At 42.2% G+C, this 21,538-nt stretch overlaps 2 protein-coding genes across 3 annotated transcripts; both read left to right on the top strand.

The window, feature by feature from the left end:
• Nucleotides 1-2,042: 2,042 nt before the first annotated feature.
• top2a (DNA topoisomerase II alpha) lies at nucleotides 2,043-15,409 on the top strand. Its single transcript, XM_084567998.1, has 35 exons — nucleotides 2,043-2,809; nucleotides 3,624-3,770; nucleotides 3,986-4,076; nucleotides 4,181-4,244; nucleotides 4,381-4,526; nucleotides 4,828-4,925; nucleotides 5,015-5,227; nucleotides 5,630-5,803; nucleotides 6,137-6,238; nucleotides 6,377-6,514; nucleotides 6,604-6,742; nucleotides 6,839-6,996; nucleotides 7,222-7,347; nucleotides 8,082-8,192; nucleotides 8,598-8,703; nucleotides 8,843-8,952; nucleotides 9,076-9,168; nucleotides 9,257-9,371; nucleotides 9,489-9,610; nucleotides 10,036-10,184; nucleotides 10,318-10,549; nucleotides 10,643-10,777; nucleotides 10,894-11,094; nucleotides 11,182-11,377; nucleotides 11,532-11,623; nucleotides 11,708-11,851; nucleotides 11,943-12,026; nucleotides 12,165-12,368; nucleotides 12,510-12,630; nucleotides 13,365-13,529; nucleotides 14,006-14,186; nucleotides 14,281-14,336; nucleotides 14,429-14,548; nucleotides 14,662-14,879; nucleotides 14,970-15,409. The coding sequence occupies exons 1-35, from the start codon at nucleotides 2,792-2,794 to the stop codon at nucleotides 15,117-15,119; spliced, it is 4,719 nt and encodes a 1,572-aa protein (XP_084424124.1). The 5' UTR covers nucleotides 2,043-2,791; the 3' UTR covers nucleotides 15,120-15,409.
• A 159-nt stretch (nucleotides 15,410-15,568) lies between these two features.
• Nucleotides 15,569-21,192, top strand: LOC311504011 (gap junction delta-3 protein-like). 2 transcript variants are annotated; one of them, XM_084566953.1, is made up of 2 exons: nucleotides 15,569-15,579; nucleotides 16,529-21,192. In XM_084566953.1, the coding sequence occupies exon 2, from the start codon at nucleotides 16,597-16,599 to the stop codon at nucleotides 17,455-17,457; it is 861 nt and encodes a 286-aa protein (XP_084423079.1). In that variant the 5' UTR covers nucleotides 15,569-15,579; nucleotides 16,529-16,596; the 3' UTR covers nucleotides 17,458-21,192. The 2 variants fall into 2 exon arrangements, with proteins under 2 accessions (XP_084423079.1, XP_084423078.1); XM_084566952.1 differs by having other exon boundaries at nucleotides 15,571-16,199.
• The last annotated feature ends 346 nt before the right edge of the window (nucleotides 21,193-21,538 follow it).

The raw sequence follows: 21,538 nt of genomic DNA, 5'->3' as shown, positions 1-21,538 counted from the left end.
CTTATACAGTTTTGTAAAAAATGATTGAATATTCATCTTCACCTGGTCACAGTTCTCTTGCTTGCTTTGAGTCTTTCTCAGTTGCAGAGGAATGGAAAAACCTTCTATTTTGAAGGTGACGTGTTGGATCCCCTGTGCACAGAAAGGTTGAGGGCGGCCGGCAAATTCTTTAATATTTTTTAGAGGCAATAAATCATTCTTTGTTGCTGAAGAAACCAAGAGCAAAATCAAACAGCAATGTGTGTTTTTGTGTAGATGCCGTTCACTACGGCTCCACTCAAGCTCCTCCGTCCTATCCTCATGCCAAGGTCAGCTGAGTGGGCAACATAGCAGACGAAGACAGATAAGAATGGCAGAGCAGATAAATCAGTTTACTGCATTTCCATTGACTGATGGCCACTGGACCGGAAATATAAAGACCCGTGTTTGCTTGGTATTGAATGAAGTGTTCTTTTTTTCTGTCTAATACTTTCCTAAAGGCTGCACTCCTGTGTGTTTTTACATCACCTGGACACCGCAGTAAGCTAAGCAGAGCTCTGGAATATAAAGCTGAATAAAATACATCAGCTTAGGGGTATCATGAAACACACTTATGGGGAGACAAACACAATAACCACTTAAAAGCTTTCAGGCAGTGATCATATACCGTGTGTGTGTGTGTGTGTTAGACAGACTGGATGAAATGAGAGAGAGATGATATTGATAAATGTGCACTTTAGACAAAGAATTGTCCCAGAAAACATTGTCGAACACTTTCCTGTATTTCAAGTTTTAAAAGGTCAGCAATGATTTAAACCCCAGGGAACCAAATGGTGTTTTGATATAAATATAGATCTGAAATGGCATCGCTTTCATGTGAATAAAAAGGGAACTTTTCCTCATAGTTTGTCCTTAGTATCTACCTTGTGTGAGAAGCGACTGCACTGTTGGTTAAATTATCTGCTGACGGGGCTCCCACACGGCTCACCTGGTTGAGAAGGCAGAACAGAGAGTGCTATAGTGTACACCCTTTGCTGCATATTATACCCCCATCTTTCACAACATAATTTCCTGCCTCTCTTCACAAGCGCTATCAAATGAAGGCACGGAAAGGCCAAAACCGTATCAGTGTCTAGAGTCAAGGCAAGAGCTAAATGCGCACCGATGTTAAATAGCACGGCTCCTGAATATACCATGCAGTCGAGGTTGTCAGTGTTTCTCTGATCTCTGTATGACTGTCATGTTTAAATAATTGAAGCTTTGGAAGTTTTAAAAGGATATAAAGGTCTTTGTGTGGAATAGACCACAAGTGTATCAGCAGACCTTAGGACAGACTGTTATAAACTCACTGGCTTGAAACATTAATAAATATCCTCTGTGAGCCACACTATTGTTTCTCTTATCAAAAAAGTCAAGGATCATTTCTGTTGAGATCAATCTGTCTCACTTTTGCCATGAATGCCAGGAGATTTAATAACATCAAAGGAGAGGCTGTGGTCGTGGTAAAAATTTAATTTTCAGAATTAAAATGGAATCAAACAACTGAATACAATTGTGTTGTTTTTTAGATTTTGGACTATGTTCAAAGGTATGAAAAACACTGTGGTGAAACTGTGTGTCTAATAGATTATTGTAATAATTGCAATGATAATTTGAATTATTTAATAATGTATATTGACATGTTCAGATTTATCATTGCTTCCAGTCTCTCCCAACATCAAAAAGAAAACTATTAAATACAACTGCAATACAAAAGAAGACTGGACCTGAACTGTGCAGTGTAAATTTGAATATATGTATTTCATAAACACAAAAAATGCATTCATCTATATATATCAGTATAATGCAGAATTCCCTGAAGCTATCCATAAGTCATTGCAAGTGTTCAGGACGGAGACAGCCTCTGGGAAGAAGCTGTTCTTGTAGTTTGTGGTTTTGGCTTACAGGGATCTGCGAAACCTGCCGAATGGGAAGGAGTTCAAACAGGTGGTGCGTGTGTGTGTGACGTGTGTGAGGGGGCCAGTGATGATTTTTATCTGCATGCTTCCCTGCAGGTATCCTAGAGGGATGATAGGAGACACACAGAACTACACACAGGTGGAAGAGCAAAGAACAACCTCAGCGGTGGCCGTGCAAAATGCCCTGAGGAGAACCTGTTGGAGTCAAACTTTCACTGCTGGTGCAGGAAATACGTCCTCTGCTGGGCTTTCTTTATTATGAAGTTTGTGTTTCCCATCCTGGTTTTTGTCATGTCCTTGGGCATGATGGAAAGCAGGAACTTACAAGATGCCACAGCACAGACAATTTGGAATATTTGTTCAGTATCTGTATGAAAATGTATTGCATATTTTCACATTGGACATTTATTGCCAAATGAGAATCAAATGGAAAATTTGAATAAGGAACAATAAACAAAAAACAAAAACGTTTCCTCATTTTTGATATCTATGTATAATAACGTTTATTTCAAGCACGTATTTCAAGCACGTTTTCGTTTTTTTATCCTGGGAAGTTGATTGGCTGTGAAAAATAAAGTGGGTGGGCTTAAATCACTTCTACCGTCGCTGATTGGTTGCTCGCTTGAAAGAAAAAAAGGGAGGGAAGTTTCGAAGTTCGTCGTTCGATTGGTCAGTACAGCTGGCGCGAGAGGTTTGCACCGATTTCAAATAGTCAAACCGGGGCCGTACGTTTTGGTGGCAGCAGGCAGCCGTTATCATTAGGGTTAGCTGGGAGTTAGCTGAGTTTGGAGGCTAGTTGTAAACGAAAGTTACACGATTTTGCAGGTAACGAGGTTTAGCAGTAAATAAGAAGAATGGCGGAACCACTGAAGGTAACTTTATTGTCATTTCGATATTCGCTGCCAACACTCTGTTACACCTAACTTTTAGCTTGTTGCTAAAGAGAAACCCCTTAGCATCATTAAATTTGCTAGCTAAGACCGTTGCAATTAAAAGCTACATTAACGATGTGTTCATTAATAATGTTAAATCATATAAATGCAAATACACTGTTCAAGAAAACGGCGTGTAATGGGTACCGCATTTAATAACGTTATAACTCATGTCCCAGCCACATGGTGCAGTATAAATGTGATGCCGACCAATGTTTAAGACTCGGTATCATTAACTATCCAGACAGTCAATGTTTTGTAATGGTACACTTCTTCCTGTGCATGTTAGCATTGCATTCACTACCTTAAATTTAGCAGTGAAGCTAGTCTTCAGCATCCAGGAGGAAGTTCCGTTAACCGATGACAAAAACAGACCTTTCAACTTAATGTTTTCCTTGTAAACGAAACAGGGTTAACGGAGTATATGTATGGAAAGGTGACTCTGAATTGCAGAGGCAAATGTAAATGATGTGAACTATTTTTATTATGTCGGAAATTAAAAAGAGAAGTGTCTATAAACACCAACTGTGCTCCCAATGTTTATGTTTCTAAAGTGCCCTTGAGCAACACAATGAAGTCAGGTCCTATCACATTCATATTTTGTAGACTGTGCAGGGATTACTGAACTTCCTTAAGTTAAATTATTAGACCAATGTGAAGCGAAGATGTTGTATGGAGCTTACCTGCAATACTAAAACATACCCTTGCTTTACTGTAGTGCACATAAGACATAACCATGTGTCCTTTGCATCAGGCCTTTTTTGAGAACAAGCCGCTGGAGAAGACGAAGAAAGATCCGAAGCGGCTGTCGGTGGAGAGGATCTATCAGAAGAAGACGCAATTGGAGCACATCTTGCTCAGACCAGACTCCTACATTGGCTCTGTGGAGCCTGTCACTCAAGTAAGAAGTCACATAGCATTGCATGAATTTCTGCGATTGATGGTTTTCTTTAACCTTTGTTGATTTAAGTCTCTGGCTAAATCTCACAGTGGTTATTATGATTGTTCTTCACTGCAGAGCTGCAGGATATTGACTCAGAGGACAAAGCATTACTGGTTCAGATTATATGACTGAATTTAAAAGCTTTGCAGTAATTACTTGACTTCTTCCCTTAGCAAATGTGGGTGTATGATGAGGATGTTGGCCTGAACTGCCGTGATGTGACGTTTGTGCCTGGGCTTTACAAGATTTTTGATGAGATCCTTGGTGAGTAAACGGATCTTAATGTTGGATTATAATGTTGGTCGTCTCATGACAGGATTTCTTTATTGAAGCAGATTTTTTTAAGTGATTTTCTATTGCCCCAATAGTAAATGCAGCTGACAATAAGCAGAGGGACAAGAGCATGTCCTGCCTCAAAATCAACATTGATGTGTAAGTACTATACAACATTGTTCAGTTAACAGATAAGATCAACATATCTTGTAATTTACCCTCATTGTCCATTTCACACCCAGCTTTGCTTGATATCACAGAAGCACATCATTTTTGTGCATGTTCTTTCTTTTAGTGAAAACAACACCATCAGTGTGTGGAATAATGGGAAGGGTATTCCGGTAGTGGAGCACAAGGTGGAGAAGGTCTATGTGCCTGCTCTTATCTTTGGACAGCTCCTTACATCCAGTAACTATGATGACGACGAGAAGAAAGTCACCGGTAAGACTAATTGTTTAAAAGCAATTCTTATCATGAAACATGACATCTGAACTGCTACTGTTTACCAGTTATTGCAACCGTCCTAAAATGGTTTATTCTATCTTCTCTAAAAATGAACAATTAGAGTTTACACATCCATAATCCAACAAATATTTTTCTGGACGTTGACTTAACATGAGATTATTAGAAAATGTAATTTAAGGCCTACCATTGCTTATTGTGAAAATTTAGTATTTAATAGTTAATCAGAAGACTTTTCTAGTATTTCTCTTGCTAACTGACCTCTTTACTCGTTCATTAGGTGGACGTAATGGATATGGTGCTAAGCTGTGCAACATCTTTAGCACAAAGTTCACTGTGGAGACTGCCTGTAAAGAGTCAAAGAAGGTCTTCAAGCAGGTAGGAAGGAAGATGACCCACACGTGTCCTCTGGTGACTGCTATAAAAAAAGAGAATATGTCTTTACAGTATACTCACGTTTTCCACAGACTTGGTATGATAACATGGCCAGAACAGGAGATTCTAACATCAGACCTTTTGATGGAGAGGAATTCACTTGCGTCACCTTCAGACCAGATCTGCCCAAGTTTAAGATGAGCATCCTGGACAAAGATACGGTGGCTCTGATGACCAGGAGGGCCTATGACATTGCTGGATCCACTAAGGGTGTCCGGGTGTTCTTCAATGGCAAGAGGCTGCCCGTAAGTTCCCATGTGCTTTCACTCTGTTATTCTTGATTATTTTCAAAATTAAGCTCAAGGATTGCCATCTAAATTCATCCTACAGAAAGTGTTATTTAGAAAATTTGAAGCTGAATCAAGTTGAGGTTAACTTCTTCAAAACAGAGCATGTCTTCACAGAGTTGTTACAGTGAGTTTGGTGTTGTTTCAGTGACAGACAAGAGATAGCAAGACTAATTAACATTGTATATATATTTGCCTAAATAATCCAGTTTTTTGATGATTTGATAAAATTGTATAAACTACTGCACATACCTCCTTGACTATTTGTAAATGGCCTTTTGAGTTTAATTTGGTAATTATTACATAAGCATACAGGAGATAACTCTGATTAAGTGATTAACATTGACTCTGCCACTCTAGGTTACAGGTTTCCGTAGCTATGTGGACATGTATGTGAAAGACAAAGTGGACGAGCTGGGTGGTCCCCTCACTGTGATCCACGAGTCTGCCAATGAGCGCTGGGAGGTTTGCCTCACCATGAGCGAAAAAGGCTTCCAGCAAGTCAGCTTTGTCAACAGTATTGCCACGACCAAGGTAATGTATCAGTGCATTCGATTTTTTATAGTGCATGTATTTTATATATGTCTAATGGAGTAATTGATGAATTAGTATGGGTTTTGACCTTCATGCCAAAGCACGATTTTACAATTTTAAGTGGTCTTTGAATACAGAGTGCCAATTATAATTGTCTTATGTTGTCAGCCCTGTTTAAATTTACATCTTAGGGCAGCTATGAAGCATTTTAAGGCAGACTGAACTAGTAGACCAGGATCTTTTGGCTGCTGTCCCAGCCACTTTGTGTCACTGTGATTAAGACTTACGGTATCTGTTCTGTTAATGGGACCTTGTTTGTCGTCTGGACCTTAGGGAGGCAGGCATGTCGACTATGTTGCTGACCAGGTGGTTGGTAAGCTCATTGAAGTGGTGAAGAGAAAGAATAAAGCTGGGGTCACAGTCAAGCCTTTCCAGGTACATTCATCTGTTCCTTTTTTTCTTTTTCTTTTTTTTTAAAGAAAGGTGCAGTTCTGTGATTACGTTCCCATAACTGCTGGAGTAAGACTGGATATATGTGTCAAACTGAGTGTGCCTCACTGTTTCTACATCTAGGTGAAGAACCACATGTGGCTGTTTGTCAACTGCCTGATTGAGAACCCCACCTTTGACTCTCAGACCAAAGAGAACATGACACTGCAACAGAAGAGCTTCGGATCCACTTGTTCCCTCAGTGACAAGTTCATTAAACAGGTGATGATCAAAAACCGCTGACAGTGCATTCATCAGGAGTGTAATCATTCATATGTCACTAACTGTTCTTCATCTTCTGTTCCCCGTAGGCCACATCTTGTGGGATTGTGGAAAGTATCATGAACTGGGTGAAGTTCAAGGCTCAGTCCCAGCTCAACAAGAAATGCTCAGCTGTCAAACACACAAAAATCAAAGGTGTGCCAAAACTGGATGATGCCAATGATGCAGGTAATGTATACCACACACTTTTTTGTTTTGTTTTTTTGAATACAGCCTAATACAAAAGATCAACACTCGCCCTGTGCTAATAATCTTTTCTGGCAGGTGGGAAGAACTCCATTGGCTGCACGTTGATCCTTACTGAGGGAGACTCAGCCAAGACACTTGCTGTGTCTGGGCTGGGGGTGGTCGGAAGGGACCGTTATGGTGTCTTCCCTCTCAGAGGCAAGATGCTCAACGTCCGGGAGGCGTCACACAAACAGGTTGGGCTCAAATGCATATTTGCTTATAGGCAGTAGGTGGCAGCCTTCTACTGTTAGAGATGTTTGTATGACAGGTGTCAGCGGGTCTTGCAGGTATATTGGAATGTTTGTTTCATCTTAGTTCACTGTAGAAACATAATTGTTTAAATGAAGAATAAACAGGTTTGGCATCATCACTAGTCTGTACCTATTTTAGTAAAAAATTGTTTTGATTTTCCTGCTCAGATTATGGAGAACGCTGAAATCAACAACATCATCAAGATCCTCGGTCTTCAGTACAAGAAGAACTACAGCGACCCAGAATCCCTCAAGAGTCTGCGTTATGGCAAGATCATGATCATGACAGATCAGGTGCGTTATTTGATCTTCATGTCGGACATCTGTTTCTATATATCTAATCCGTAGTGATAATGTTTGAGATGATGTGTGAGAATAGGTCTGGGATTCAGGTTTTTACAAAAACTACGCAACCCAAAACCACTGACTATAAAAACACTTCAGCTCTCTCGTCTGCAAAATACAAATTCACTTTAAAGTTAAATTAGCCACAGCCTCAAAGACCATTAAGCACCACACATCAAATAGACACTAGAAGGTATCTTCCTGCCACAGCTGTGCAGAGAACTTAAAATCTGGGAAAAGAACAGGAAAAATTAAGCTTCATACGAGACTCAGTTGGAGCATGTTTTTGCTCTCAGTAAGGCTTGTGAAACTCCTCTTTCTTACAGTGTAGTTGCTTTCTGGAGAATATGCTTTACAGGCAGCACAGAGCAGTCGTTTCTATAAACAAACATCTGCTTGGGAAGATTCTGTGGACATGGGACAAGATTTTAGTGCAGTAGCATTGATGGATCAAGTCTGGGCCTGCCAGCACTGGGTTCCTAGATTGAGAGAGTTGGCTGTTAGTTACATCATCGAAACCCTGTTATTTTGTAGAATAGCTATTTTAAGATATACTTAAAAATTAAGATTTTTTTTTAGTGTTTATATAATATTGAAGATGTAAAAGTTAAACTAGTATTACTCTTGAGTTTTGCTGATTAACTATATTAACATAACTGGACTGACTTGTACTCCTGTGACAGGATCAAGATGGCTCACATATTAAGGGCTTGCTGATCAACTTTATCCACCACAACTGGCCGTCTTTACTGCGTCATAACTTCCTGGAAGAGTTCATCACCCCGATCATCAAGGTACATAGGTTCACTTAAACATCTCTCGCTGAAACAAAAGTCTACAGTGTATGCAATGATCTTGCAAGTTATTATATTTGGGACAAATCGGAAGGAGCATTGGCAGGTCTTGTTTTATTTCAAATAAGATGTTTTAGTTGGAAATCTGGAAATTTACAGCAAGTAGCAGACTTATTTGTGGATAACAAATCCTGTAAAACAAATGTCATTTACTGCCAGAAGAGACCCAAGTTGCAACAACACTACCATCTGGTGACAAAACCCAGAATACTGAAAAGGATTTTATGGTAGACCTGAATTAAGTACATTTTGGATGTTAATTTTATTTTGGACCGTAATTTTATCTAGTATGATGCATTTAAATAAGACAAAATGATTTCAGTGATTTTCTGTCCCTATTTTTAGGTCTCATTCAAGAAAACCCAGCTTTCTTTCTACAGTATCCCTGAATTCAGTGCATGGAAGGAGAGTCAGTCCAACCACAAATCTTGGAAAGTCAAATACTACAAAGGTTTGTTATAAACCCCTGTGTGGTAGTAAAACAGACAAGTAAGCAACCCATCATGCCTGGGTAACGTCATGATTATAGTTTTGTTTGTGCTATCGCTCTAACTTGTCTTCTCTTCCTTGTGTGACCTTTGTCCATCCAGGTTTGGGAACAAGCACATCGCAGGAAGCCAAGGAGTACTTCTCTGATATGCAGAGACACCGTATCCCATTCAAGTACTCTGGACCTGAAGACGATGAAGCTATCACCCTTGTAAGATGTTTCCCGTGTCACATCAGATTTAATCTAAACCGTTTTAAACCTCATGTTAACACAAGTGATTTTCTGGCTAGGAGTTAATAGTAGCTTGATCTACTCTTTTTTTTTTCTGGCCAGGCCTTTAGCAAGAAAAAGGTGGAAGAGCGAAAAGAGTGGCTCACCAACTTCATGACCAACAGGCGCCAGCGCAGAGAGCACAACCTGCCTGAGGTAATGGCCCAACAATCATCATACTTTATGTACATTCTCATTGTTTTCTGTAGGATGTGACTGCATGTTTGTTGCTGTCTGTTCCCAGGAGTACCTGTATGGTCAGTCAACCAAGTCCCTCTCCTACAATGACTTTGTCAACAAGGAGCTGGTGCTGTTCTCCAACTCTGACAATGAGCGGTCCATTCCCTGCCTGGTGGATGGTGCGTGAAATGCTTATGATTGCCAAAAAGCAAGAAAAAAAAAAAGTATATAGCCTTCAAGAAATTACATTCAGGTGTAGAAACATGCCTAATGTGTGGATGCGTTTGTGTTGTCAGGTCTGAAACCAGGCCAGAGGAAGGTTTTGTTCTGTTGCTTCAAGAGAAATGACAAGCGGGAGGTGAAGGTGGCCCAACTGGCTGGCTCTGTGGCTGAGATGTCAGCCTACCACCACGGAGAGGTGAGATGGATAGAACGAGCTGATTTGTTTATTTTTAAATGACACTTGATAAGAAACGTGTCCTTTTAATATAGCCAGTAGGTTTTAACGCTTGACAATTGTAGCAATCGTGTCCTGAGGAGAAAAATGTCACACCAGGGAGTTTTGTTCTGATTAGACTGTTATTCTGATTATTAACAAAATGCTAGGGCCCTTGTAAACTAAGTCATGTAAAAGTGATAATGTGATCTCAGCCAATACCAGATTCATAAACTGAGCTCGGTGTATCTGGTTAAATAAATGTTATTTACTTTGGGTAAAGTAAAAGGTTTCAACTGCCAACTGCAACTGCCTCTCAAAAAATACAAAATTGAGCAGTGGTGAGCAGTGTTGGCTAAATTCGACAGTGTTCTGCTGATTTAATATCAACTCCTTCCATTTTTCAGGTCTCTCTGATGATGACCATTATTGGTTTAGCCCAGGACTTTGTGGGAAGCAACAACTTGAACCTACTGCAGCCCCTGGGACAATTTGGAACCAGGTTGCATGGTGGGAAAGACTCTGCCAGTCCTCGATACATCTTCACCATGCTCAGGTGAGCAGGCGTCATACGAACTTCCAAAGCTACAGGCCACCTGCACATGTTGGAGTTTGAGAATTGTTGAGTCTCCATGGTTTATTTTGTCAGTGATTAACTTTCAAATTCTGTCAACGTTCTGTACTTGTAGCCCCCTGGCCCGCCTCGTTTTCCCAGCAGTGGATGACAACCTGCTCAAGTACAACTATGACGACAACCAGCGTGTCGAGCCAGAGTGGTACATGCCCATCATCCCCACTGTGCTGGTGAACGGTGCCGAGGGTATTGGCACAGGCTGGGCCAGCAAGATTCCCAACTACGACATTCGTGAGATCACCATAAACATTCACCGTATGCTCAACGGAGAGGAACCTCTGCCCATGGTGAGGGCTGAGACATGCTTTTAAGATCTGTATTGTCACGTCTCTTGGTGTTTAAAAGAGATAATGAGTGTGCTTTTTTTGCTCCTTTCTCAGCTTCCAAACTACAAAGGCTTCAAAGGCACAATTGAGCAGGTGATGGACAACCAGTACATGAATAGTGGAGAGGTGTCCATCATTGATTCCACCACCATCGAGATCTCTGAATTGCCTGTCAAATCCTGGACACAGGTTAGTCATTCATGCCTCGTTCTTCCTCATAGTGATATATGCAAGATCTTCCATTGTGTGCATCAACATTGACTTGAACTGAACTCATTATCTTCCCGTGGTTCTGTGTGGTCTAGGCCTATAAGGAGAATGTGCTGGAGCCCATGATGAATGGCACAGAGAAGGTTCCTCCTCTGATCACAGACTACAAGGAATACCACACTGACACCACAGTGCGCTTTGTGGTCAAGATGACTGCTGAGAAGCTACAAGAGGTGGAGGCTGCTGGCCTCCATAAAGTCTTCAAGCTGCAGAGCCCCCTCACCTGCAATTCTATGGTAATGGCTTCCACATATCCACAAGACAATGAAAAGCTTACTGTTTCCAGTTTAGTGTCTGTAACATTAGTGTTTTCCTTCTTTTAGGTTCTCTTTGACCACGTGGGCAGCCTGAAGAAGTATGAGTCTGTGCAGGATATTCTCAAGGACTTCTTTGAGCTGAGGATGAAGTACTACGTGCTGAGAAAGGACTGGTTGGCAGGCATGCTGGGTGCAGAGAGTGCTAAGCTCACCAACCAGGCTCGCTTCATCCTGGAGAAAATTCAGGGCACCTTGGTTATCGGTTAGTGGCTGAATAAAATCTATTTAAGTTTTTCTTGTGGAACATCTTCTGGAATGAGTGTTTGAAACTTTACATGACCATCTTATCCAAAACTGTGATGTATGAGGTATGGTTTTCCTTCACCAACATTCTAACACTGTCCAACTATTTGCAGAGAACAAGCCAAAGAAAGAGCTGATTCGCATGCTGCAACAGATGGGCTATGACTCCGACCCAGTCAAGGCTTGGAAGCAGGCTCAAGAGAAAGTAAGCCTGTCTGGTTCAAATGGGTTTCACCTGTAATAATGAGGAATGACCAATAATCGCCTTTTGCTCCCATTCTCCTCTTAGAATGAGGAGATGGAGGAGGAGGAGGAGGAAGGAGCGGAGAAAGAAGACACCAGTGGGCCAGACTACAACTACCTGCTGAGCATGCCCATGTGGTTCTTGACCAAAGAGAAGAAAGAGGAGCTGTGCAAACAGAGGGATGCTAAGGTAATGGTTTCATCTGTTTGGAGAGTTTACTGATGTTTAAAAACTATCTCTATTGTTATCTGTCTTAGACTCCAACTGTTTTATCTTATAGTTGACAGAGCTAAACACTCTGAAGAAGAAGACTCCAGCAGATATGTGGAAGGAAGACCTCGCTGCTTTCTCAGAGGAACTGGAGGTATTGGCTCCGTCACTTCGTTTTAAACCACATCCAATCATAAATACACCATGTCAAGTTTTAAAAATGGCTACATTTAAAGCCGTAACTGTCAGATGTCTTGAATCTTCCCCTGATCTCGCTTCTTCTTGTGAATAGCGCATTGAGGCAAAAGAAAAGGAGAACGCCACCATGCCTGTGAAGGGCACTGGAAAGGGCAAAGCACTGAAGATGAAGAAGGAGACTTTGCCCACGCCACAAGGCCGCCGTGTTGTTCCACGCGTTACCAGCACAATGAAAGCTGAAGCTAACAGGAAGGCTGATCTGAAGAAAGGAGACGGCAAGAGAGGCAGGAAAGTCAAGGTATGTCTTTTCATCTGTGATTAAACTAATCCCACTAGACAAGGACAATAATATATTGATTACTGGCATGCTAATTTATTAGTGATAATTACTGGTGTAAGCACACATGCCAACATTTCCCTTGATCTTCTTGCATCACAGAGTGAAGATGTCGTGGTAAAGATGGAGTTTGGAGATGATGCAGAGAATATGGAGTCAGTGGAGGAGATTAGTCTCGCTGCACGACTCATCAAGAAAACTAAAGCACAGCCAAAGGAGAAGGGTGAGAATCATTATTAAATATTTTCTGGAAAGGTTCCTTTACTGTTTTGACTTGTACTTCCTGTTAAGAAGCCTCTTCTGCTGTTTATCCATTTAGATTGTTTTGGTGTGTTGTGCCAAAGTTTGGAGATACCGCCTGTAGCGATTTCTGTCTTCCCTTAAATCATGAGCCGATTACTTATTTTCCTTTTCTACCACCTTTTGATATTGTTCTTGGACGGAATACATAAGCCTGCATAATGTTTATTATATCATGAGCAGTTATTCAACCTCATAATTCCACTCAGTCAGGCGACATGCTGAGCCTGCAACAAAATGTGATGTTTATATTCCTAACGAGATGAGCATGCTGACAGACTTCTGGCCGACGTTTGTAGAATAATAATACACTGAAATTCCAAAACAAGAATATATGAATATTGTTGAGTTCCAAGAACATAATCACAGCTGTGCAGTGAAATGTTTTGTCTGAAGCTCCCTGTACCAAAGCCTGCAATAGTACTAACTTATATTGTGCATATAACAATTGTGCATATAAGTGCTTAGCCTTAGATGGATATTACAATGCATTAGAGCAATCACAAAGACAAGATCAAAAACCTTGACCATGCTGATTACAATGCGACAGTAATAGTAATGTTAAATTACACTTTAAGGTGATAAATCTAAACCTACTGTGTTGAAGCTGTTTTGCATTTTCATTAAATATGACCGAGACGCTCACTTGTTTTGCAGCGGCATCAAAGACTGGCAAGCAGACGACTCTTCAGTTCAAGGCTGTTGCCAAGAAGGCCAAGAAGAATCCGTGGTCGGACGATGAGGCCGATGATCTGTCTGCCAGTGAAGTGGAGGCAGAGGAAGAGGCTGGCCCCAGAGAGCGGATAGAACGCAAAACTAAAGGTGAATCATCCGTGTCATTAGTGTCTGTAACATTAGCGTTTTCCCTCTTTTAGGTTCTCTTTGACCACGTGGGCAGCCTGAAGAAGTAGAAGTCTGTGCAAGATATTCTCCCAAAGCGACAGTCATAGTAATGTTTATGTGTAGTAATGTTTTCACAAAGGTGAATCATCTGAATGACCCGCCCTGCTATGTCTGCTGACAGTTCATCCACTGTTATGTTTCCCGTTCATTGTCTCTACTTTAATTGAACTGTTATCTGATTGCTCATACATACAACACTAGTCTACGCTCTTGTCTTACCCGGATCCCGAGATAAGATGTTTCCTGTGACTAATTAACCCTGATCTCAGTTTATCTCCAGTTGATTGCTACAGTCGTTTGATAAGTCATCTATCCTGAGTAATCAGCGTCTGTTTTTTTGTTTAGATAAACAGTTGCAGCGTTGTTAAAGCTGTCTGTTGTTCTGTACATTTAAGCTGCCGTGAAGTACAGCGTCTCAGACAGCGAGGATGAATTTGATGACTGGAAGAAAAAGGCCGCTCCAAAACGGGGCGCTCTCATCAGCGATGATGACACCAGCTTCGCCCCAGAGCCCAGCGCTGTGTCTGACAGCGATGTGAACTCTCCAGCTCCACCTCCCAAAGCCCCAGAACCCACGTGAGTATGAAAAAAAATGATTTATATGTAAAGCTGCTTTCACGTTGAGACATTCCTGGTGCTTTTAGCTAAATTAAATATCATTTCTTTGCAGGAAGAAAGTGACAAAGAGCAAATCAACAGTTAAAAAAGCTGTCTCCAAGTCGAGCTGTAAGTACTTTTATATACTTGTGTGATGAGCTAGAGAAATGATGAGCCAATAGACTGAGGACTAACTATGAACTCTTTGTTTAACTTTACAGCTCAGTCGGACGATCAGGTCCCTGCATCCAAGCCTCCTGTTCAACGTAAACCCAAAGAGGCTGCCCCCAAGAAAGCCGCTGCTGCCAAGAAACCAGCTGCATCCAAGAAGAAGGCTGAAGGTATTAACACAGACCTGAACAGAATAGCTGTGTGGTTCATGCACATGCCTATTAGACACTTTGGTACTTTTCTCTTACGCTTATTCTTATTTTCCCCTGTGGTTTTGTTGTAGATGTGAAGCAGCCATCTATCCTGGACGCTCTATCAAAGCCCAAAGCTGCCAAGAAAATCCCTTCATTTGACTCCAGTGACTCCGAAAGTGAAGTGAAAGCTCCAGCTGCAAAGCCAAAACCTGTTCAAAAACGCAAACAGTTGAGCAGCGACGACTCCGATAGCTGCTCGGGCAACCTCATGTCGCGCCTCAAGGCTAAAACAACTGCTGGCAGCAAGGTCGGTTATTTCACCAGTTTCAGTGAGGTCTTATTTAGGTGTCATAAAATTACTGTTAAAATAATTTCTACCTGCATGTGTTCCTTGTAGAAAACAAAGAAGTGGAACGAGGACGAAAGCTTCCAGATGTCGGACTCAGAAGCAGCTGCTCCTGTTGCCGTGGCACCGCGGGATAAGCCCGCACGTGCGCGCAAACCCATCACCTACAACCTGGACTCAGACTCAGACTCAGATTTTTAAATGTCACTGTGTCCATGTAGTTACGCTTTTATATAAACTTTTAGAGTTTGTGCAAAACATAGGTTCTTAGGTTGTGTATATGCCGTTTCATTTACACTCCCATTTTAAAAGTCCGTTGAAAAGTGGTTCATCCTGTCAAACGGCAGGAAAGACGCTGTTAAGTCTCTGCACATATCTAATTTTAGCTTTAGATGACTTTCTTTTCTCTTTGTATTCTGTTGTGTTTTGTCCTGTAAATATTTCAATGGCTGTTCATGTTTGAATTTTAAAAAATAAAGCTTTTGTATTAATTGTGACTGGAGCCGTGTGAAAAGCTTTGTATAATATATTCATTTTTTGCCTGTGTGAACAAGTCCATTCTAGTGGGTGTGCTTTAAAGGTACGTTGGGAGGGAGGAGCATCAGCTTCAAGTAGGCACAATGAGATGCGATGGAACAGTTGCCAGGGAAGTTTTGGACGGGTAAGTAACATTCCATCATTACATCATTCCAACTTGGATTAAAAAAAACTAATAAATTGGTACTGCAGAACTTGTCCAAATGATTTAGATTTCTGTGTAATCTATTTAGACTTGGTATAGGTTTTATGTACTGTTATCCTTTTGACTAAGGAAACTGGAGGTACAACCTAAAACAGACCCTTCCTGCCATTTAGGAAGCTCTTTGAAATGCTCATCAAGAGTTTGCCTCTCTTGGGTAAACATTGCTTCTGTCTGGGACACGGTGGGTCCAGATTAGGACGTAGCAGGAATTTCCTAAACCGTTGCCGCCCTCTCAATTATAAACCCCGGCAAAACCTCAATCGCATGCCATTTGGTGAGAGCATTAGAGGAATATGGTCTGAAGATGGTTTGGATGTTTCTTGGACATCTTCCTTCGGTTTGTTCCAGAACGCGTCCCAAAAGAAGGGGGAAAAACGAGATCGAGGCTTATCAGAGGAAGTGGATCGTTCACGTCTCTGCTCAAGGTTGACAAAACAGGTTCAGCCTGTGGCATTTTATCTGTGACTTGCCTGTAGTGTTGTGCATGAGTCGTCGGAAAGTGGCTTCACCGGCCGGAATACTTCTACAAGTAGCAACTTGTAAGTGTTTAAGACCACATTTATAAATCTATATATACAAGTTCTGATGTGTGGAGAGGAACCAGCAGTAGTCTCCTGGTAGAAAATCTGTTGGTCAGAATTTGAAATGACTTAATTAGTTACTGGTAATCTGTGAACAGAAAGCAAAAGAAATGCATTTTTAGATGTGTTATTGTTTTATTCTTTTAGTGACATGTTTGCTTTTGGTTTCAGGTATTAATCAACACCTTAACCCTGAAACAGCCTTTGACCTGATGATTGATTTAGTCTCACAATGAGTCAGGAACTGGTGTCAATAAAAGCTCCTTTCGTTTCTTCTTTCAAACCAGAGACTGCATTGACTCCGAGAGGGGCAGGTTGAGTCGATCTCCAGAGGGAACCAGACAGCGCTGCAGTCATGGGTGAATGGGGCTTCCTCGGTGGGCTCTTCGATAACCTCCAGGCGCACTCGCCGATGCTTGGTCGTTTCTGGCTCTTGCTCATGCTCGTGTTCAGGATCCTGATCCTGGGAACCGTGGCCAGTGACCTGTTTGAGGACGAGCAGGAGGAGTTTGCCTGCAACACGCTGCAGCCGGGCTGCAAGCAGGTATGCTACGACATGGCCTTCCCCATCTCCCAGTACAGGTTCTGGGTGTTCCACATCGTCCTCATCGCCACTCCTTCCCTGGTTTTCCTCATGTACGCCACTCATCACCACAACAAGAGGATCAACCGCTCCAAATTCGGAGATATTAGCAGCCAGGACTACAGAGAAGAACTCCGCCTGAGGCGGCTCTACATTGTCAACGTGCTTTTCCGAATAGTGGCAGAAGTGGGCTTTCTAGTGGGGCAGTGGTGGCTGTACGGCTTCAAGGTGGAGGCCCAGTTCCCATGTAGCCGCTTTCCTTGCCCCTACACGGTGGACTGCTTCACCTCTCGCCCCGCAGAGAAAACAGTCTTCCTCTGCTTCTACTTCGTCGTGGGGCTGATCTCAGCCATCTCCAGCTGCGTGGAGCTCTTTTACAGCTCCCTAAAGTGGTTTTGTACGTCGCGGGAGGTGTACATCCCGGACCGGTCCTGCGACTGCCAGAACCTCCACAACTTCAAGCATGAGGATGAGGAGGAGAATCCAGACGAGAAGACGTCGTCGTTGAGCGCGCCCAGCAGTGTGAGGCTGAAGAAGGGGTCGCTGAGAAGCGGCTCCAGCAGAAAGGCCTTCGGCGTCCCTCGCAAGCACAAGGGCGGCAAATATGTGAACAGCAGGACCCTCATGGTGTGAGAGGCCACCCATTCGCACGCCACTTATTTTTTATTCCCGTGTTCCATTGAAAGGACTGTTGATTTTTTACGAAGGGAGACATCACGGGAATTCTTGGGAGTCATCAAAAGATAAGGAAATGATCGAAGGCAGGACTGACGATAAGACGGCCTCGTTGGCTCTGATGAGTCACTGCTGATCCTAAACATTACAAGGGTCAGCTTTTCTGGAATACACTTGATGCACTTGTTTCACACTGGTCGCTTCTTTTGTTCAAAGAGAGCTGGGTTTGCTTCACCCCACTCAATGGAACAATCCACCCACATGAGCTTAATTTAAGTCGTTCAATTCAAGTAGTTAGGACTACTAACTAAGCTACCTGTCTCTGCAAGCTGGAGAGGGTGTCCAGGCATATCAAAACAACCCATTCTTTCATCATTCACCATATCATATACAGCAGTGTACTAGTACATTTATTCAAGTATTATAGTTAAGTAAAATGCTACGGTGGTACTTTATACTTCAATTTACACTTCAACATTTATCTGATGTCTAGATTTATTTCACAGCAGACCAGGACGTTAAAATCAAACCATCTGTGGATGTAATGAATGACAGAAAGTACAATCAGTTGTGATACAGTAAATTAAAAATGAATCGGATGGAAAAAAATAAATGAATGAAACTTTAAGGACATTTTTCTGAAGAAATACATTTTCCCTAATATTGTTTTTTTTTTTTTTTTTTTTTTTTTTTTACATTATTTGTAATATTGTAATATTTGTAAGATTTTGCTACTTTTACTTAAGTAAAATATTCAAATACTTCTTCCACCACTGCTCACTGGCTGTAAACTGAGATTCTGACATTAATCCTCATCATTTTGCATCACTGCTGTCAGCAGAAAGTAGTTGAAATAATAAATGTAATATACGATATAAGTATAGGGCGGCACAGTGGCCAGGTGGTTAGCACTGATGCCTCACAGCGAGAAGGTCCCGCGTTTGAATCCAGGCCGACTGGGCCTTTCTGTGTGGAGTTTGCATGTTCTCCCTGTGTCTGCGTGGGTTTTCTCTGGGTTCTCCGGCTTCCTCCCACAGTCCAAAGACATGCTCCTTAGGTTAATTGGTGATTCTAAATTGGCCGTAGGTGTGAGTGTGAATGGTTGTCTGTCTCTCTGTGTTAGCCCTGCGATAGACTGGCGACCTGTCCAGGGTGTACCCCGCCTCTCGCCCGATAACAGCTGGGATAGGCTCCAGCAGACCCCGCGACCCTTCACAGGACAAGCGGTTACAGAAGATGAATGAATGAATGAATGATATAAGTATATTGATTTCTGATGAACGGCTCCCGAAGGCCGATTTCAAGCAAAATCTGCCTACCAGCACTTTGTGCCGTGTTCCAACTTTATTGTTCAACCCATATAAAACCAGTAAATCCCGGTGGAACGGTTTATCACTCTGTAGCTTCCTGGAACCATTGCTGATGTCTTTGTGTTAAAAGAAACTTATCCACCGTTGGCTTACTCCTTTATGAAGAAAGAAACGAAAGTGTAACTAAGAGCCTTTTAAAGGTTATTACATCTTTTGCTAAAGCTTTATAATGATAATGTTATATGGTATTACATGGAATGTTTAGGTGGTCCCAGGACCTCATAGGGTCTTTATACCAATTTAATAGAGATATTTTAGTTAGCACCAAACAAAAGCACAAGTCGTGTCAAGGTGTTTGTCAAGTTTTCTAGTTTATATGATTAAGTGAGCATTAAGTCTGAACAATGCAGCCTTACAAACAAGGTTAATTTACGTCACAGTCAATCTTAATCTAGAGTATTAACATTATTGTTATTGTAATTAAAAAAACAAAGTTTAAACAGGGCAGATGGTTTATTTGATTCCTGTCTCTTTAAATTTCATCTAGAGAGTGATGGTATGAAAAGTAATGTGTTTAACGTGATCGTGAATGAATGGATGGACGACATTCCTAAAGAACCTGCCACGAGATGAACTGCATGTCATCCTGACGTCTTGCTTTTTCCCTGTAAGCCGTGAACACATCTCAGCATTTGATGTCTGACAGCTGTTTTTTCTGTAATGTCGCCTCTAACGGATATTTCCTTTTTCTTTTTTTAAAAAAGTCCACTATAAAGGAGGCAGCTGAGGAGGCCAAGCGCTGCATTGAATTTCTCACGTGTCATGTCACGAACAGCATGACAGAAACGGGTTCTGCGGCATTGCTGAAGAGTTTGAACACCTTCACCGTGTTGCTTTGTTAATCCTACATGTTTGACATTGAAATGATTCCAGAGTTTAGGTTCCCACCATTTGGGGTACAGCTAAAAATATGTGCTGCGGCATGAGTTCAGACACTGAACCTGCTGTTGTCATTCAGGTTTTCATTCACATGTTTCTGCAGGAATTCCATTACGGCATTCAGAATGTCACATGCTCCAGTACTGTAATGGATTAAACCGGCCTCATGTCATCGCTTTGCACCTGCACAATGCGAATATTAAAGCTCTGCCAGCAATATGTCGACGACTGCCGTCTTGCGCGTTTGACTTTTTGCACAGGAATGCGTTAGGAATGTGTTTTTTCTGTGTTTCTCTGTGAATCTCCCTTTGAATCTGTATGGTGTACCAGCACAATTAGGGACACGACAGGCCCTGGCAGGCAGCTGTTGTCCGATATGCTGCTTACATAAGAGTGATGTGGAAACTTTTTCCCAGTACTCTTGAGAGGGTTTTTTTCAGGGAAGTAGACATTCTGTGCCCAGCAGTAGCATATCGGGGGAAAAAAGGGCTTTAATTTCTCTACTTATTTGCTTATCAGTCTGAGCCACTATCTGCTGAAAACATAAAGATAAACCCTGAAAGTTGACATAAAATGCCGCAAACTCAAATCAAACGGAATCAAAACCTTACTCAAATAAAAGCATGTAAATCGTGTCAGCAAAATGCACTTAATGCTGGAAAAGTATCCTATTACGTTCTCAGAAATGAAATAACATGTCCCATATTCACATTCTGAGGCAAATAATCCCGCCTGAACACGGCCTCATTCTCTTAAATGTGCTCTTTTACTAGCAGTAGGTGGCAGCATTGGAGCAGAAACAGAAGCTAGCGCGGCGGCGTCATGAAGCTCTCATCCTCCGGTTAGATGACTTAATCTGCAGCCACAGTGTTCTGGTGACAGCACCCAGACTTCAGAGTCGCTGCAGGGGCAACGCGTGGCTGCTAATTCATGCATATCACCGCATGGAAGAGTTCAGACTAAAAAAAAAAACATATCAAACTCAGCCGTTCCACCTTGGAGCACGTGTCTCGGTGTAAATCAACCGGTTCTTTCTCGGGTTAAAAAGAACAACTCATTGTCTTTTGAAGACTCAACCAGACACAGATCCAAGTGGCTCGCCTCAACACAATATAATCGAAACGCTCTCCAAAAGGAGCTTATTTTTGACTCAAACACCCCTCCTGCGCGTCCCTGGACGCATCATATATGCAGATTGCAAAGCGGTGCAGGCTCTTTGATGTGCAGAGAACAGAATTCTAGATGTGTTTTATATAACCACCCGAGAGGGAGGGAAGGAAGAGTCGAGGAGGATTACCGTCAAAACTTCCCCCGTTTCCCTTTGTACGCCTTTTTCGTGTCTGCCTTGTCAAACTGGAAGTCTCAGTTTCTATACCTCCACCTCAGACTCTCTCTTTTTTTCTGTCTTTCTATACTTCATCCTGTCTTTTTTTTCCCACTCTATCCAGGGAGGCCTCGCTGCTGGAGTCTGTCTCTGAGAAAATGTAGGTCATCTGTTTTCTGCAACTCCCTTCACACCAACACGGAGGAGGAGATGAAGTGATGACATCTTTCTCTCCATCTCCATCTCTGTCTCTCTCTCTCCCTTTCTCCACCTTGAATGAGACACTTCAGGGGCTCCCTGCGCTCTACCTGTGTCCTCTCTGCACTCCCCCGAGGCTTTCTCGCCGTGCGCCTCTCTGAGTGACGGCTCCGCGTGGACCGTCTCTGAGCGTCCCACATCCTGATCAGTCCTCTGGGGGGGGGGGGGAGCCTCGCGTACACGCCTTGCTTTTGGAGGCAAAATTCCA

This window comes from Chelon labrosus (assembly GCF_963514085.1).
Source record: "Chelon labrosus genome assembly, chromosome: 19".
Lineage (NCBI taxonomy): Eukaryota > Metazoa > Chordata > Actinopteri > Mugiliformes > Mugilidae > Chelon > Chelon labrosus.
This window is presented reverse-complemented; position numbering and strand designations above follow the sequence as displayed.

What these genes read in the sequence shown, in the direction of transcription:
- LOC311504011 (XM_084566953.1), top strand. Translation starts at nt 16,597, where the DNA reads ATGGGTGAATGGGGCTTCCTCGGTGGGCTCTTCGATAACCTCCAGGCG.
- top2a (XM_084567998.1), top strand. An exon ending in ACGATGAAGCTATCACCCTT is followed by an intron (nt 8,953 to 9,075) that starts GTAAGATGTTTC and finishes TTTTCTGGCCAG; the next exon opens with GCCTTTAGCAAGAAAAAGGT. An exon ending in CTGTCAAATCCTGGACACAG is followed by an intron (nt 10,778 to 10,893) that starts GTTAGTCATTCA and finishes TGTGTGGTCTAG; the next exon opens with GCCTATAAGGAGAATGTGCT.